This window comes from Sarcophilus harrisii, chromosome 1 (genome assembly GCF_902635505.1).
Source record: "Sarcophilus harrisii chromosome 1, mSarHar1.11, whole genome shotgun sequence".
NCBI lineage: Eukaryota > Metazoa > Chordata > Mammalia > Dasyuromorphia > Dasyuridae > Sarcophilus > Sarcophilus harrisii.
Window position 1 is genome coordinate 586,750,591 of NC_045426.1, and position 16,255 is coordinate 586,766,845.

General features: G+C 34.3%; 1 protein-coding gene across 5 annotated transcripts in view; it reads right to left on the reverse strand.

The window, feature by feature from the left end:
* DPYS (dihydropyrimidinase) overlaps positions 1-16,255 on the reverse strand; it is a 136,378-nt gene that overhangs the window by 44,686 nt on the left and 75,437 nt on the right. For all 5 annotated transcript variants that reach the window (XM_031947107.1, XM_023496447.2, XM_023496448.2 and 2 more), the window contains 2 exons: positions 14,442-14,583; positions 11,367-11,509 (listed from right to left, as the gene is read on the reverse strand). In XM_031947107.1, the coding sequence (XP_031802967.1) occupies positions 11,367-11,509; positions 14,442-14,583 (285 nt within the window). The remainder of the gene's footprint in view (positions 1-11,366; positions 11,510-14,441; positions 14,584-16,255) is intronic.

Sequence of the window (16,255 nt, forward strand, 5' to 3'; positions counted from 1 at the left end):
TTGTCCTTGTACTCTTTTCTTTCTTCCTCTAGTTTGGCTGCTAAATTACCACAAAAATCACCCATTTAGAAAATATATATCCTACGGAGTGAAAATGGATAAAAGAGACTGATGATCAACATGTTCCTTTTCATCTATCCCTACAGTCCTCAAATAGCACTAATTCAGAATTTCCAGGGTCATGGTAAGGAAGGACACAATACTGTAGTGTAAGCAAGCAGGTTTGATAGCCAAAGATACAGGCCTGAGAAATAAAATGAGCTGGTAGAAATAAGGTCAGTAATAGTGATTATAGTGGAACTGAACAAGGTAGAAGCAGTAATAAACATCACTACCGACATTTTTATGAGACCTAGAGGCTTATGATAATAATAATAATAATAACAATAGCTATCATCATCTATTATGGGGCTTTAAGATTTATAAAGTCTTTACAAATAATCTCATTTTATCTTCAATAAAATCTTGGGAGATAGGTGCTATAATTATCGTATCTCCATTTTTTTTACAGATGAAAAAACTGAGGCAAACAGAATTGGAGGTGGTTAAGTGACTTGCCCAGGTTCACAGAACTGATAAATGTCTAAGTTTAAATTTGAATTCAGGTCTCCCTAATTCCAGGTCTAGTGCTTTATCCACTATACTGACTAGTTGCAAAGTTCAGCAAAGCACTTTAAAAATGTTAATTCTTACAACAAACCCTTTGAGGTAAGTGCTATTATTATCACAACTTTATAAGTGGAACAGTGAAGTGAAGAGATTACATCAATTCATTTCTATAGGCCTGGTACAAGAGAAAGGGCCCTAGACTTGGAACCAGAGGACCTGGGTCCATATAAGTTCTTCTATTTCCTTGTGACCATAACAAAATCTGGGTTTAGTTTACAATTCCTTAAAGTGTGGGAACTGAACTGGATGAACTCTGAGGTCTTTTCCAGATGGATATCCATTATCTTATTAACCTACTTGAAAATATCACTGGCAAAATATTATCTCACTTACAATCTCTCTTTTTTCTAAAATCCTAGAACCCTTATGATCCTTGATCTTTCTTTTAATCCCAAATTTCATGGCATATTCTTTATTTCACTCTTTTTTTTTAAACTTCACTGTTTTCCTTCTAGTAGTGTCTTTGATCAAACACTGTTTTCCAATCCTTTCAATACCCAAGCCTATTTGTATCTTACTTTTGTGGCATGTTCAGCTGTCTGTATGGTCTCTCACTAATTAATATAAACAATAATAAAAGCACTTTCTTCTTTTCTCCCCTGGCACACTCCTCCCTACTTAGGTCACACTGTTTTCTACTTGAATAGGATAATCATATTGATATAAAATTGTCATGCTGGATATATGAAGGCAATTCTTATTGTTTTGTGAATATAATAGAAGAAATTCATTGGAACACATGCTTTGGTTGAACAGGAAAAGAGGACTGGAGATTCTGACTCATGCTAAAGAACACACATGACCAGAGTTTCTGATTGACTCCCAACTATAAGGGGGCTTCATTAAAGAGAACTGGACAATGAGCTGAGAGCAGCCTACTTAGCAGACCTAAAAAAGAATAACTTTGTGCCTCTGTAAGCCTCTCTCTTAGCTTTCCCTTTTCTGCTACTAGCAGGTATGGTGGTGATTCTCACATGGTAGCAAATACATGTGCTGTCAAGTACATGGATTGAGCCCAGCCTTTGGACCTGCTGCTTCTTGTTTATATTTCTTTCTCTGAGCACAGTTGGCCAAACAGCTATCAAGAAGGATGGACTTATCCCAGGAGTTCCTTGCTGCAGAGTTGATTGCCAGTAAGAATTTTCTGCAACTTTGTCCTTTTCAGAGAAGATGACCACCCATAGGGAAGTGAGATCAATTAATGTTCTAACTAACTAGAAAATAACAGGTTTTGAAAGAGTTGTTTGACACTACAGAACCAAGGGAAGGTGAGGTAGTTATTCAAAAGTTTCACTAAATATTTCATGTTTCCACTTTTTATCTATCTCCTAAAATGGTATGATAAGAATTAGGGGCTACTGTTTTGTGTTTTAAGTTTTTCTCAGTATGTGTTTTTTTATTTATATTTTATGTTTTAAGCTTTTCTTTTGTGTAGAGAAAAATTAGCGTGTGAGATGCTCATTTTTAATGTTTTAACTTTGATTGGTTAGATTAAAAGGGGGTAAGTTAAATTAATTGATTTTAGGGATGAGTTCTTTTTTATTTTTTTAATAATCTACCTTTTATATTGAACATCTTTCTAATCCCTTTAGAAGAGATCCTAGACTTGAACCAAGCCTTCCAAGCTGATATTGTATAGAGCAGAGCTTCTTAAATTGTGTTTCTCAATCCCACATGACATCTTGTAACTGAATGTGGGATCTGTGAAATTATAATTTATTATCAGTAAAGTTGGATTTGTATATCTGTTTTAAATATCTATATACCCAGGGTCATGTAAAAATTTATAGGGCAAAAAGGGGTCACAAAAATTAAAGAAGCCCTAGTATAGAAGTAGAGATATTGGGGGTAGAGGACAATGTGATTCTTCTCTTTAGAGACCAAACTCTCCCAGGACTGAATTCAGTCTGTGAGATTCCAGAACTGAAGATTTTTAATGGGAGATGATATCCTAGTCTCCCCAGGCCACTGGATTTGTTATTATATAGATATATGGGAACAACTACCTTTGACTTAAGAGATATGTCCTAGGGAATCGTCTGAGAGATATAAAAGTTAAAAAACTTGTCTACACTCACTCAGTCAGTAAATATCAGAGATAAAATTTGAACCTACATATTCCTAATAACCTAGCACTTGACTCACTGTCTCTATGTTATGTATTAGGCTTTAGAAAATAGAAAAGCAAGAAACAAGTATTAGAACACAAAAGAAGAGAGCTGAATACTACATTTGGCATAGATAGGACTTTTCAGAAAATTGGAATATGTATTTCAAAGTTCATAATGACTGACCACTTTTTTAAAAAAAGGTTAATTTATTGACTGACATTAATAGGCTATAGTTAGATTGGCTCCCTATCTATTCCAGGTCCATATTTGATTACTTTTTGGTTTTTAGGTTTATTTGTTTTGTTTTATTTTGTTTTGGACAACTTGCAATTTCATTAGTATAAAGTACTTGCACTGAGGAAACACCCCTAATCAATGCAGATAGCATCTATTCTATAATTTATGATCCAAAAGCAGTACTCAAGATACTCAATGATTAAGTGATGTGTCCAGAATCACAGAGTCAGTATATGTCAGAAATGAAGCTAGAACTCAGGATCTTCCTGATTCTAGGGTCTGCTCACTAAACATTATCGCCCATTGAGGAAATGTCAAACTTCAGAGAAATTTTTCAGAAAAATGGATGCTTCTACCCATTACTCCTTTTCTTATAATGATTATTTTTACATAAAGCTGATTCCTTGAAAATATCATTATTCAAATGTTCTTTTTATCCACTGCTAAATATAACATCACAAGATTCACAAGCAGCCATGTGAGAAATTCTAGGAAGCTTCACTGATGAGTTAGTTGATGGAAGAATACTGTATATGTCTGACTGGCAAATCCACCAAGTGGAGAAGGGGAATAAATGAAGCACCACATTTTGCAAGAAAGAAGAGTAGAATTGGTGCCATTTAATTATTAATAGATAAAGCCTGTAACATAGCAGTTAACTGAATATAATGAAATAAGTCAAAATTTAATGCATTTTAAATCATAAACTGGAGACTAAATATAGAGATAAATGTATTATGTAAGATATGGATAGTGAATGGAATGGCATCTTTGATTTTACTCTCATATGTTGGCAGCTAGGCGACGCCATAGTGCAGGGAAAGTTTGGCTTGAAGTCAGGAAACCTTATCTTCCTGAGTTCAAATCCAGCCTCAGACATTTGTTATGTGAATCTGGGTAAGTCACTCAATCCTATTTACCTCAGTTTCCTAATCTGTAAAATGAGTTGAAAAAGGAAATGGCAAACCACTCCAGTTTCCTTGCCAAGAAAAACTTAAATGGGATTGCAAAGAATCAAATACAAATGAAATGACTAAATAACAAAATCTCTTTAATGAGGGAATTCTTCTATCAATGCAAATCAACCCCTTCCCTACATCTTAGAGAAGTGTTCAGAGCATAAAAGAGTTAAATTAACTTACCCAAGATCACACAATAAAAATTTGTCACAAGCAAGATTTGAACCCAGAATTTGTTAGCTCTAAGATCAGCTTTTTTCACCAAACAATACTGGCTATATCTATAATGCATATATGCATATATGTATGTATAAGAAAGAGAATGAATTCTTAAAAAGCTAAACATAAGCAAACAGAAATATTCAATTTTTCTTAACCATCATTACATAAAGGACAACTATTGAGTAAGAAAGGATTTAAAATCCAGAGAGATGAATAAAAAACAGAAAAGTACAAATACTCTGAGTTTTCCCTTAAGTCAGTTCTTAAATTTCAACTGAAGAAAATTTCAGAGGAGAATAAGGGAAGTGACATATAGACTCTGGGGGTGACTGTGCTTGGGATTGAGGTAGTGGTGGGGAGGGAAACACACCTGGATTTTGACACACAATTCAGAAGGAACACTTAAAACTGGAGAAAAAGAACAAAGGACAAAGCAATGTTATAGAAACTGGCAGCTAAAACTTGTGAGAAATGTAGGAATCTAAATTTATGTAGTCCAGAAACCAGATGACTCAAAGAGACATAATCACAGTCTATAAATACCCTCAAAGTAGCAATATATGGTAAATGAAGTAAGTGCATTATTCACAGTTCAAACCATTTCTCCTTGTCCAATTGTCTATGGAAGATAATGCCTTGAATACACCTAATTTGGACACTAGAAGCAGTAAGAGAAGTCCTTTTGCTTAGACATCAAAAACATCAAAGTTACATAAAAAATGACAGAGAAAGGTTTGTTGGGCTTCTTCACAATAATAGGCATGAGAATACCAACTGTATTTGCATACAAAAATATTATCAGCTTTTTAGCAAATCAGCAAATATAAATCATTCTGTTGTACACTTAAACTAAGAACTGAGCAGCTTTAAAAAAAAAAAGACTAAATTTTATTATGTTGTTTTATTATCTATTTTCCTTTGAGTGGCTTCTTAAATGTACAACAAAATTTCTTTTAGTAAAGGAAGACAAGATGGTATAGTGAGTACTAGGGGAGAAGTTATAAAATCTGTGTTCCAGTCCCTAAAATCATTACTGTTTAGCTCTAAAAAAAGACACTTCACCTTTCTACAATTCAGTTTCCTCATCAAATGACGCTATCACCCTGAATATAACCCTCTGCCTTGACTATTTTAATTTTCTGCTGATTGGTTATCTGCCACAAGTCTCTCCCTATTCTAGTCCACCTTCAGCTGTCAAAATAGGTTTTTTTAAACCAAAGTATCATTTCCTCTCTTTCAGTCTCCTGTTCAATAAACGCTGGTGGCATCCTATCAGCTTCAAGATAAAATATAAAATTTTCTCTTTGGCATTCAAAGTCCTTTATAATTTGACCCTTTTCTATCTTTCCGGTTTTATTTATACTTTTGTGATCCAAGACAACTATTTCCCAACTCCAGGAATTTTCACCCTTCCCCATCTCTGCCTCCTGTTTTCCCTGACTTCATTGAAGTCCTATCTAAATCCCACTTTCTACAAGAAGCTTTCCCCCAAACTCCTCAATGGTGATGTCTTCCCTCTATTGATTATTTTGTATATATCATGTTTATCAATAAGATGTTGGCATGTTGTCTCCTTCCCATTATGCCATAATGAGAAAAGGGACTGTCTTTTACCTTCTTTTGTATTTCTAGTCATAGTGCCTGGCACATAGTAGGTACTTAATAAATGTTTCTTGACTGATTGATAACTCCTGAATGGCATAATTGTGAGTCTTTTATGATCATAATTTGGAGCTAGAAGGGACTTTGAGATCAGTTAATCCAACCCTCCCGTTTTACAGGTGAAGAATCTGACGTTCAGAAGGAAGTGATTTGTTTAAGTCACCCAAGCACAGCTAGAATTGAAATTAAGAGTATTCCTGATTCTGAAGTCAGCGCTCTTTTCTGCTCTACCATATACCAAGTGAGAGAAAATGTGTAAAAGCATTATAGAAAAGGATTGCAAGTTGTACACATGAAAACCAAATTATTTCCATATATTTAGAAGCTGTTTTTAAAAATAGATTAAAATTTTCATTCTCTGCTTCTTCCCTCTACTGTAGGAGAGATAACTTTAAAAAATATACTGTGCTTTCTGAGAATACTGTTATCTCCTTAAGCCAAATAAACAATTTAAAAACATCCTTATCTGGTTCCAGCAACTCACTGAGGCACCTGAACTCTGAAAGACACTGCCTGGGCCAGGTTCCAACGGGCAAGCCCCCAATACCTATCTCTTATTCCAAACTTATTCCTATGGCTTATCCCAAACTCCTTGTCTAGCTAATATTATAAATCTAAAACTAAAATTTTATGAGCACTGATAATAGAAAGGTCAAGTACAAATAGCCTTAACTATTCAAGATCCTCATATGAGGGTCAACAAGATGGAAGTCACTGAGATAATTTAACAACCGGATAATCAGTCTTCTATGGTTGACTCATGCAGTAATTCATTTAATAAAAATTTGTAAAATACCTACTATGTGTTTTTCATGCTGGGGTTAAAATATAATACTATACTGTCCCTTTGGTGATTGCCCTTTCAGGCTGACTAGGTTGCTGAGAGAAACAGAAAAAAAATACTTTTGTTTAAAGAAATATGTAAAGTAAAGAATATGAGGTATTGCTTCTTTTGTGGCTAAAGAGTTTGGTGGAGGAAGGAAGTGGGAAAGAACTTTGTTTTAATAAAAACTGCTAAAATGTGTATAAAGAAATACACTTTTCAGCTATGATTTTAAAAGTTTTGGGCAGAAAATGACTTGGTAAAAATATAAAGGCTTAAATAACCTTGTAAAGGATGTAAGGTGATTATTGGTTTGCATATGAACAGATTGATAGATTAAAAGAGGGAGAGAAAGAAGTTTTACTTCTTAAAAACTGATAAAATGTGAACATGAAGAAATAGTTTGCAAGACACAGACTGAAATGGAGGATTGTTTTGAAAACTGATTAATGGTTGGAGCTGCAGAACATTGTGGTCCCTCAGCTCATCTGCATGTAATTGTTTTAAGACTTAAGAGGATAAAACTCATAAGATGAAAAAGTCACATATCTGTTTGGAGACAAAGATTAAATAAGAATTTGATTTTATAGTGGAGATTTGCTGAGTTTTTAACCTCAAAGGAAAGGATGAATTTTGAGTAACAGCATGCTCTGATTTAAGACATTTGGTGAAGATAACCAAACAACTGAGCAGAAGAGGAAAGACCCAGAAGGTGGTGGGGTGGGAAAATTCCTCCATCATAGCTGTGTGAAGAAATCAGCAATATTCAGCTGACAAGAAAATTTTGACTTCCAGTTACTGATTAATTGAATCAAGACTGGAGCTGGTTTGGAAAAGAGCTTCAGTTCCAACTGTTGCCCTTTGATGCCCTTCAGTAGGAGATGTGAAGTCTTTCAAAAGCTTCAATTATTCTTGCTGCCTTCTCTTGTGTGAGAAAGAAAAAGAGGGAGGGTAGAACTATAGGCTTTGTGGCTATTCTATTCTATATAAAGAAATGCTGGGATATACCTGGATGATGAAGATTCAGGTAGGTGGCAACCTGACTGGATCATTGATCAGAAAGTTAAAATCAAAGCTGAGCTGTTTTGTTGTGAGCTCTATATGTTCCATTCTGATTGGATAATATTATATCCTGGTGAGTGGATACTTTAAAAATATTATACCAATTTAAAAAATCATCACAGCAAGCTAGGGAATATTGTTGTTATTGTTTTGTTCAGTCATATTCCCATTTGGGACTTTTGGCGTTTTCTTTTTTAAAATTATTTATTTATTTTTAATACACATTGCTTTTTTTCATGTTGGGAGAGAAAAATCAGAACAAAAAAGAAAAACCTTCAGATGGAAAAAAAAGAAAAAAGAAGTGAAAATAGTATGTGTTGATTTACATTCAATCTCCATAATTCTTTTTCTGGATGCAGATAGCATTTTCTATGCAAAGTCTATTAGGTTTGCCTTGAACTGGAGTTTTCTTAGTAGAGATGCTGGGGTGCATTGGTTTGTCATTTCCTTCTTCTACAGATGAGGAAACTGAGGCAAACAAGGTTAAGTGAGATGCTGGTATGAAACCAAATATGAACTCAGGTTGTCCTGACTTCAGGACTAGTGCTTTATCCACTGTATTACCTAGCTACCCCTATTATTTCTTTAGGACTTATAGGACAAATATTATCTCATTTAAAAAAAAAATGTTCATAATTCATTAAATTAAATGTGGAATGCTGCAAAAATACAGTAAAGACTAGCCAGTTGAGTATAGCAAGTCCAGAAACTCAAAAAGTCCAGGTTCTGTGGAAAATAGACTGATTTTCTTTTCCTCTATTGGAGGTCGAACCAACAGATAGTATAGTTTAACCACAAACTGAACATTTCTTGTGCAATATAAAGTATGTTTTATTATGGGAACTTTGTCCTTTGTATATATTATTGAGAATGTATATAAATTCTTAACCTCATCATTATATTTACTTTTTTGCCACACAGTATTTTATTAAAATTTAATAAATGTCTTTTCTCCTAAAGATTAAAGGAAGTATGGCCTCAATGAACTTCTCAGTTGCTACAGCAATAAAGAACAATAAGATATTAAAAAATAAAAAAAAATAAAAATGTTCATTACAACCCTGAGAGACAGGGGATAGTATTATCTTCATTTTACATATAAAGAAACTGAGGCACTTGACTTTCCTAGAGTCACAGAGTTAAGTGTCTGAGGAATGATTTTATGTCAGGTCTTCCTTACTCCAGGTCTGGCATTCTTTACAACATTTTCGATCATAGCTTTCAGATTTCCAAGGCATTACAGAGATTATCTGTGTATATTGTGAATGATGCCCCACCCTCTCATTTTGAAATTGACTATTAAGAAAATAACTGGTACAATGGATGGTACACCTTCTAAAGGTACAATTAGCACCTTTAGACAATTTTCAAAATGAATGATGCATTTATATTACATATATTCCATAATATGAATCATAGAATTGGGAATAAAAAATAGACTAATATATTTTATTAAATGTTAGAAGTAGCATCATGCTATTACTGTGGCTCATCAACTATGTGCACTTGTTACCATGTTGGGGAAATCACAAGTTTTGGAGCTGGGGGTGACCTCTATGATCATCTGGCCAATAGTTGTCAAAGTCTAGTCTAAGGACCCATGGGTCTTCAAGATCTTTCCATGAGGATCAAGTGAGATCAAAGTTATTTTTATAACAATACTAAGATGTGTTAATTTCTAAAAACAGTAATTGTCAATAGCTATAACTTACATTTAAAAAAAAGTTTCTTGGGGGTCCTCAATAAGGTTCATGTGTGAGTTGTAATGTATATAATGTTCCTTGAGACCAAATGGTTTGAACTCTTCATTTATTGTTTGAGAAAATATTGCAGCCCAGAGAAGATAAGTGACCAGATTTATGCAGAGTTGCTTAGTTAGTAAACAACAGTCAGAATTCAATTCCAAATTTTCTCTTTCGAATTTGCATGGTCTTCCCACTTAGTCATGTTCTGATCTCTATTCATAGTAGATCTAAAGAGGTATTCTGTCAAAAGAGAATGTCTTGTATTGTTTTGCCTCAAAGTCTAGATGTTATCTTCAGGCAAACATGGACCTACTTTGTTAAGTTAATCAGATAAATTATGATGTCACTACTCTCACCCCTCAATCAACTATGTAAAGTAGATCCCAATGCTATACTCTAACAATAGGATTTCAATAGCAAGTTCTTTGGGAAATAGGTACCTTTTTTTCTATTTCTTTGTTATATTTCATAGCGCCTATTATAGTATCACTCACAACAGCCATTCATAGAATCATAGATCCAGAACTGAACAAAACCTCAGAGGTCATCCAAATCATCATCCTAATTTTTAGATGAGGAAACTGGGGGCCATGGAGGTTTTTTACTTAATAATGGTAGAACCTACCATTGTTAGGTCCCATACTTATTTATACAAAATTTGTTGAAATATTTCTAACTTTCTTTCTAGCAATAACAAGGCACTAAATTAGCACCTGAAAAATGTTTCTCCATGATTATTCCGTTTGTTAAATGCTTAATTAGATAAGTTAACAAAGCTATATTCCCTATTCCATGGTTTCCTCAGTTAAGTGAACTGTGTACAGGTCTCCAATATTATTATAGAAGAAAGGAAATTAGAAAAGAAAAGCTGGTGTGCACAGGGAATTCTTGGTTGAAGAATCCAAGTGGTAAATTTAGCCCCTGTTAGGAGTAAACTGAATGTAATTTCTACTGTGCCATTTTGGATATAATTATTTCAAATGCCCAGTTTCCAGTTTAGCTTCTTTTTTTAAAAAAAAGGCAAGAAAGTATAATGGAGCCACTACTACAGTTACCCAAATTGGCTGTATTACATATTATTTGTGAAACCTGAGGAAAGTCACAATTGTTATGGGCCTCAGTTCCTCATCCACCCAAAAAATAAAAATGAAAAGAATGATCCTACAAAGTCACTTCCAATTTATTACTGTTCTTAATTCTTCACATTTCTATCATTTGTACTCTAGGTCTTTGGTTAAATCACAAATGGTATTCATATACAATTGATTTCTGAGAAGTGGCCTAGAACATTTGTTTTAGTCAATAAAATATAAATGAACATGCCTAAGTTTTCTGTATATATTCCTTCTAATGTAAGTCTCAGAAGTATCTGAGACCTCTACACATTAAGTGATAGAAAATGGTCCCATACAATCTAATTCTTTTATAAATTTGCAAGGTACACAGGACATGCCATCTCTCACCTCCTACCTTTATAAAATCTGCCCTTCAAATCTGATTTGCTCCTCTCTATTTTTTTCTCTCTGCTTCCTTGAAGATCACCATCCCTTAGTAGTTCAGATCAAGCATCATCTCTTTCTAGAATTCTTTCCTGATTTGTCTATGTAGGGCCACTTTCTCTCTTCCCCTTAATCACTTTGTATTTACTTTTTACATGTTCTGAATTATTTATTTGTGAACATGTTGAATCCTTGCAGTAGAATTTAAGTCACTTGAGGACAGGAGCTGGTTTTGTTTTTGACTCCATATTGCTTAACTTTGTGCTAGGAACATAGTAGGCTTTTCATAAATGCTTGAATGGTTGGTTAAATCGTGGAGAATAACTCCTTTTCTTGGTCCCCCTCAAAGCTCAGAAGTATGTGGCCTTGTACCTTACCTTGTTGCTTTTGGGTCCCAAATAACAATGTCAGCATCAGATCCTATGGCAATTATTCCTTTCCTTGGGTAGAGATTAAAGATTTTAGCAGCATTAGAGCTGGTAACAGCAACAAATCGGTTTTCATCCATTTTGCCACTATGCTATAATATAATTTAAAAAGAAAAAAATCATTACAATAAGGAAATATGACAACAATCTATAAACAAAAATATGTGGCCTTGAGAGTATTACTATAAATACCTTTAAGATTTGCAAAGCACTTTACCTATGTTATCTCATTGGAACCCCTAACAACCCTGTACAGATAGCAACAGTTATTATCCCCATTCTACAGAGGAGAAACCTGAGAGTAGAAGTCATTAACTGTTGTGTCCAGAGTCACACAGTTATTAAGTATCTCAGGTAGGATTCACATTCAAATCTTCCTGATTATATATCTAGTGTTCTATCTATGGCTCCAATTAACCATCTATATTGTATCTAATATCTTATGCTATACTGCTCAATCTATTTTGGTCTATTAATTGGTCTCAAATAACTGTAACATGATCCAAATAATGGAAACCAATAAGCACCTCAAAATTAATTTTCAATATTAAAGGTTATATACTCTAACCCTCTAAATTTACTCAAAGAAACCGCACATAAGAGCTAAACTGGGATTTGAACTCAGATCTTCTGAGCTCAAAATTTATTTTGATTTTTGCTATGTCATAAATGGTTCCCTAAGTACAACCATGTGCAAAGATCAAAGATCTTGAGCTTTCTGAGTCAATGTCCAGGCCTTCTTTCCATGTAAATCCTTTTTTGGGTACCCCTTAATGTCATGGATGCTACTCTAAGTTCTTGATGATTCTGTCAACACAACTCTTCCTGAATTTAAATCTGGCCTCAGACACTTAATAGGTGTATGACCCTGGACAAATCACATAATCCTGTCTACCTCAGTTTCTTCCCTATAAAATGAGCTGGGGAAGGAAAGGATACTCTAATATCAAGTTAGTAAAGTTCCAACATAGGCCCAGAAACTAACTTCACCTCTGAAATCTGAGGATCAGTCACCCTAATTAAGCCCAGAGAGGTTCATTCATCAGATTAGATATTGAGTGATAGATTTTTTTGACCGTGGAAACATACAAAACCCTCCACCAATAACAACACCACAGTGTATTATGGCATTAAAAGGTTGAGATCTGAGATGGTGCAATGAGTGCCCACACTGATTAATCCTGTGTTTTGGGCATATAAAGAATATTAGTTTAGAAAAAAGTGATTTCACTGTCTTCCATATTTACCAAAATCATAATGAAATTGCATCTGTAGTCAGCTAAGCATGAGTAATAACATCTGTAGTCCCTGTGCTGGAAATATTTTGCATTTTTATTAAAATGATCATTTCCTTGTAATTCAATCAATGAGGATGGCTGAAATCCTCTTTCCTCTGATTAAAAAAATATAATATTTCTCCATGACTCATGTTTTAGGAAGGCCCAGCCTTTTTCTTGCAAGCCCAATATCTATTAAAGAGTACAATCACGGTTCAGACAGCTATATCCCCTAAAGTAACAGGGACAATTCATCAATCTATGGGAAAAACCATAAAAAGAAGATACTGACATGCTGACATGCTTCTGAGAAAAGTTCTTAAAACACAAAACATAGTTAGGCTTCCTTTCCAACCAGAGACCTTAGACATCATCCATGCTACACAGTGAGCCAGAGGCACAGTCCTGATGAAAATGAGGTCATTCCCTGGTTGTTATCAAGGAGCAGCCAAATTAAAATGGCATCAGTGAAAAATAATCTACAAATAGGAATTATGTCACACAGTTAAAGTTGGTCATAATAAAAAAAAATGATGTTGTCATGACAACAGCAAAGAAAAGGGTGGCAGTCTTTATAAAATTAGAGGGAGGCAGAGGAAGAAGAAGAAGAACATTAGTTAAGTTGTTCTTGCAGTCAACAATTGAAGGGACTATAAAGGAAGGAAATAAACATTTATTAAGTGCTTATTATGTGCCAGACTCTCTACTTTACAAATATTTCATTTGATCTCCACAACAACCTTGGGAAGTAAGTGCTTTGATTATCCCTATTTTACAGCTGAGGAAACTAAGGGAAAATGAGGTAAAGTTATTCACTTAAAGTCACATAGGTAGTGAGTGTCTGAGCCTAGATTTGAATTCAGATCTTCCTGACTCCAAACCCAGTGCTCTATCCACTTCACTATGTATCTGCCTCCTTCACCAAGAGCCATAAACATTCCAACTCACTAGGAAAAAATATCCTTCTCCCTCATCCCGTTATATTTTTTCTAATGTGGAAAACTTGTCACTGTACATAGAATACACTAGCATTTCCCCAGTTTAGACTTTGCCAAAATGGCTCAGGAGAAGGGAAAACATTGGGGAGGGTCATTGGGACATGTCCCTTGAAGGGCCACTTAGGTGAAAATAGTTTAAATCATTCCCATTTTGTTAGCAACACTATACGGTCACTAGGAGATGGAATAACTAGAGCACTGGACTTAGAATGATGAAAACCTGGTATTTGTTGTTTTTAAATCTCTGGAATGAGACTTTATACTCTGAGGATGGGTTCAATCACTTATATGTGTCTGCAGACAATAATTTTAAAACTGCGAGTCATAGACTCCATGAGTCCCAAAGGCCATCTCTGTGGGTTTCCTGAAAGATAGTGTTATTGTGAGGAATAAGTTTCATTTGAGCCTTGTTTTGTTATTTCTTGTCTTTATTCCAATGACATATTAGAATTTAATGGTTCTAAAAACCAAGGCTGAAAGGTCCTATAAACTCAGATTTTAACATACTTAGCTTATAATTAGTTTCATTAACTTCTAACAGCTCTGCATGATGAGGCACTAGAGCCCCAAGCTGTGCAAAAGAGGGAAAGCTATGTTCTAGCTTTCCCTATAATAGAGAGAGCTAATTTTCAACCTCCCCTGGAGAAACTAGTAGAAGACTTCTCTGTTGGAAGGCTTAATATACTCTTGTCTCTGAGCCATAGGCTGGAGGGCAAGGGCTGGCTGGGGCGTTATTTCATGAAACTCACCACACCCTTTTCCCATATGATTGACATTCGATCCTCAACTCCATTGACCCCATTAGGGATCTTGGTGAAATCATCCTTCCCAAGTGCTTTCTGGCAGGTGTTGAAAGTGCAGTGGTCTGTCCCAGTTGTGGTAAGATCATCACTGAAAATAAACAAGATATAGGAATGAGGAGACATAGAAACTGGAACTTTCAAGGACCTTATCCCAGTGATCCTGTCCAGAGTTTTCCTCTTTCTGAGGGAAACTAAGTTAAAACTTTGGTTTTTTTTTTCCCAAAAAAACTAAACTGCAAATGCTAAGCTTCACCAAGAACATAATTATCCATCTTTTAGTTCTGAATTTTATCTTTTCCTTTTATATGTCACCCTTTTAGAAAGTCCTGTTGAGAAAAGCACAATGAAATAGAAATGAAATAGACACTGAGCTTAGAATTAGAATCCCTGAACTCTTGCCTCACCTCTATTCATTTTCAGTTGCATGGTTTCAGGAAACTCAAATAAATTCTCTCCACTTTAGCTTCTTCATATGAAAACTGGAGATAATATTGTCAATTTTGTCAACTTTATGCCATCAGTCCCTTCCAATTCTTATATTTGGTGAGTATCTTTCTTCCTCTAAGATACAACTCTAGGAATAGTTAGATGGCTCAGTGGGTAGAACTCTACTCCTGAAGTCCTGAACTCCTGGAGTTCAAATCAAACCTCAGAATCTTAACACTTACTAGCTGTGTGATATTAGATAAATCACTTAACCTCAATTGCCTTGCCAAAAAAAAAAAAAAAAAATATATATATATATATATATATATATATATATATATATATACAGCTCTAGGATTATCTTTTTTAAAGTTATATATTTCTCTAATTTTATTTTTTCTCAATTACATATAAAATAATTTTAATATTTTAAAATAATAGGTTATTTTCAAAATACATGCAAAGATAGTTTTCAACATTCACTTTTGCAAAACCTTGTGTTCCAAATTTTTCTTCCATCCTTCTCCCCATACCCCTCCCCTATACAGCAAGTAATCCAATAGAGGTTAAACATGTACAATTCTTCTAAACATATTTCCATATTTATCATAGCATCATCTTTTGTACTGATATAGATTTTCTGGATTCTTCCCAATTGCCTGTGCTCTCCCTCCAAAACTACCTTATATATAAAGTATATGTGTGCGTGTGTATGTGTGTGTGTATGTGTGTGTGTGTGTGTGTGTGTGTGTGTGTGTGTATACTTTAGGTTCAGAACTAAAATATGTACACATATATATACATATGCAAATGTTCATTGTCTTTATACTTGTTCTGTTTATTCTCTTTGTATTTATTCTTTATATACTTAGATGCATTCTTGTTCAAGTTGTTAAGCACTTAAGTGCTTAGTGCGACATACAGTAGGCATTTAATAAATGCTTATTCTCTTCACCTTTTCTTCTTTGTTTTCTCTTCCACTGGAATGGAGACTTCTTTCAAATGGGGATTGTTTCTTTGTACAAAAATCCCCAGTATATATGTTTAGTTTATAGTTTAGTATAGTGCCTAGCACACATTAGCTCTTAATAAATACTAATTGATTAGATTAGTTGATTGTGGTAAAAATGAAATGAAAAAAATATCTGTGTGAAAGTCTTTGGAAAATTGTAAAGATCTAAATAAATGGAAAGGATTAGTATTATTAGAAATGAAAAATTCACACACATTTTGACAATAAACTACTATGAAGAATTTTTAGCTCAGGGATTCTTCATTATGTATCCAGTAAAATGCAGGGAATCCTTCTCTGGATAATGTGTTTAAAAATTTTA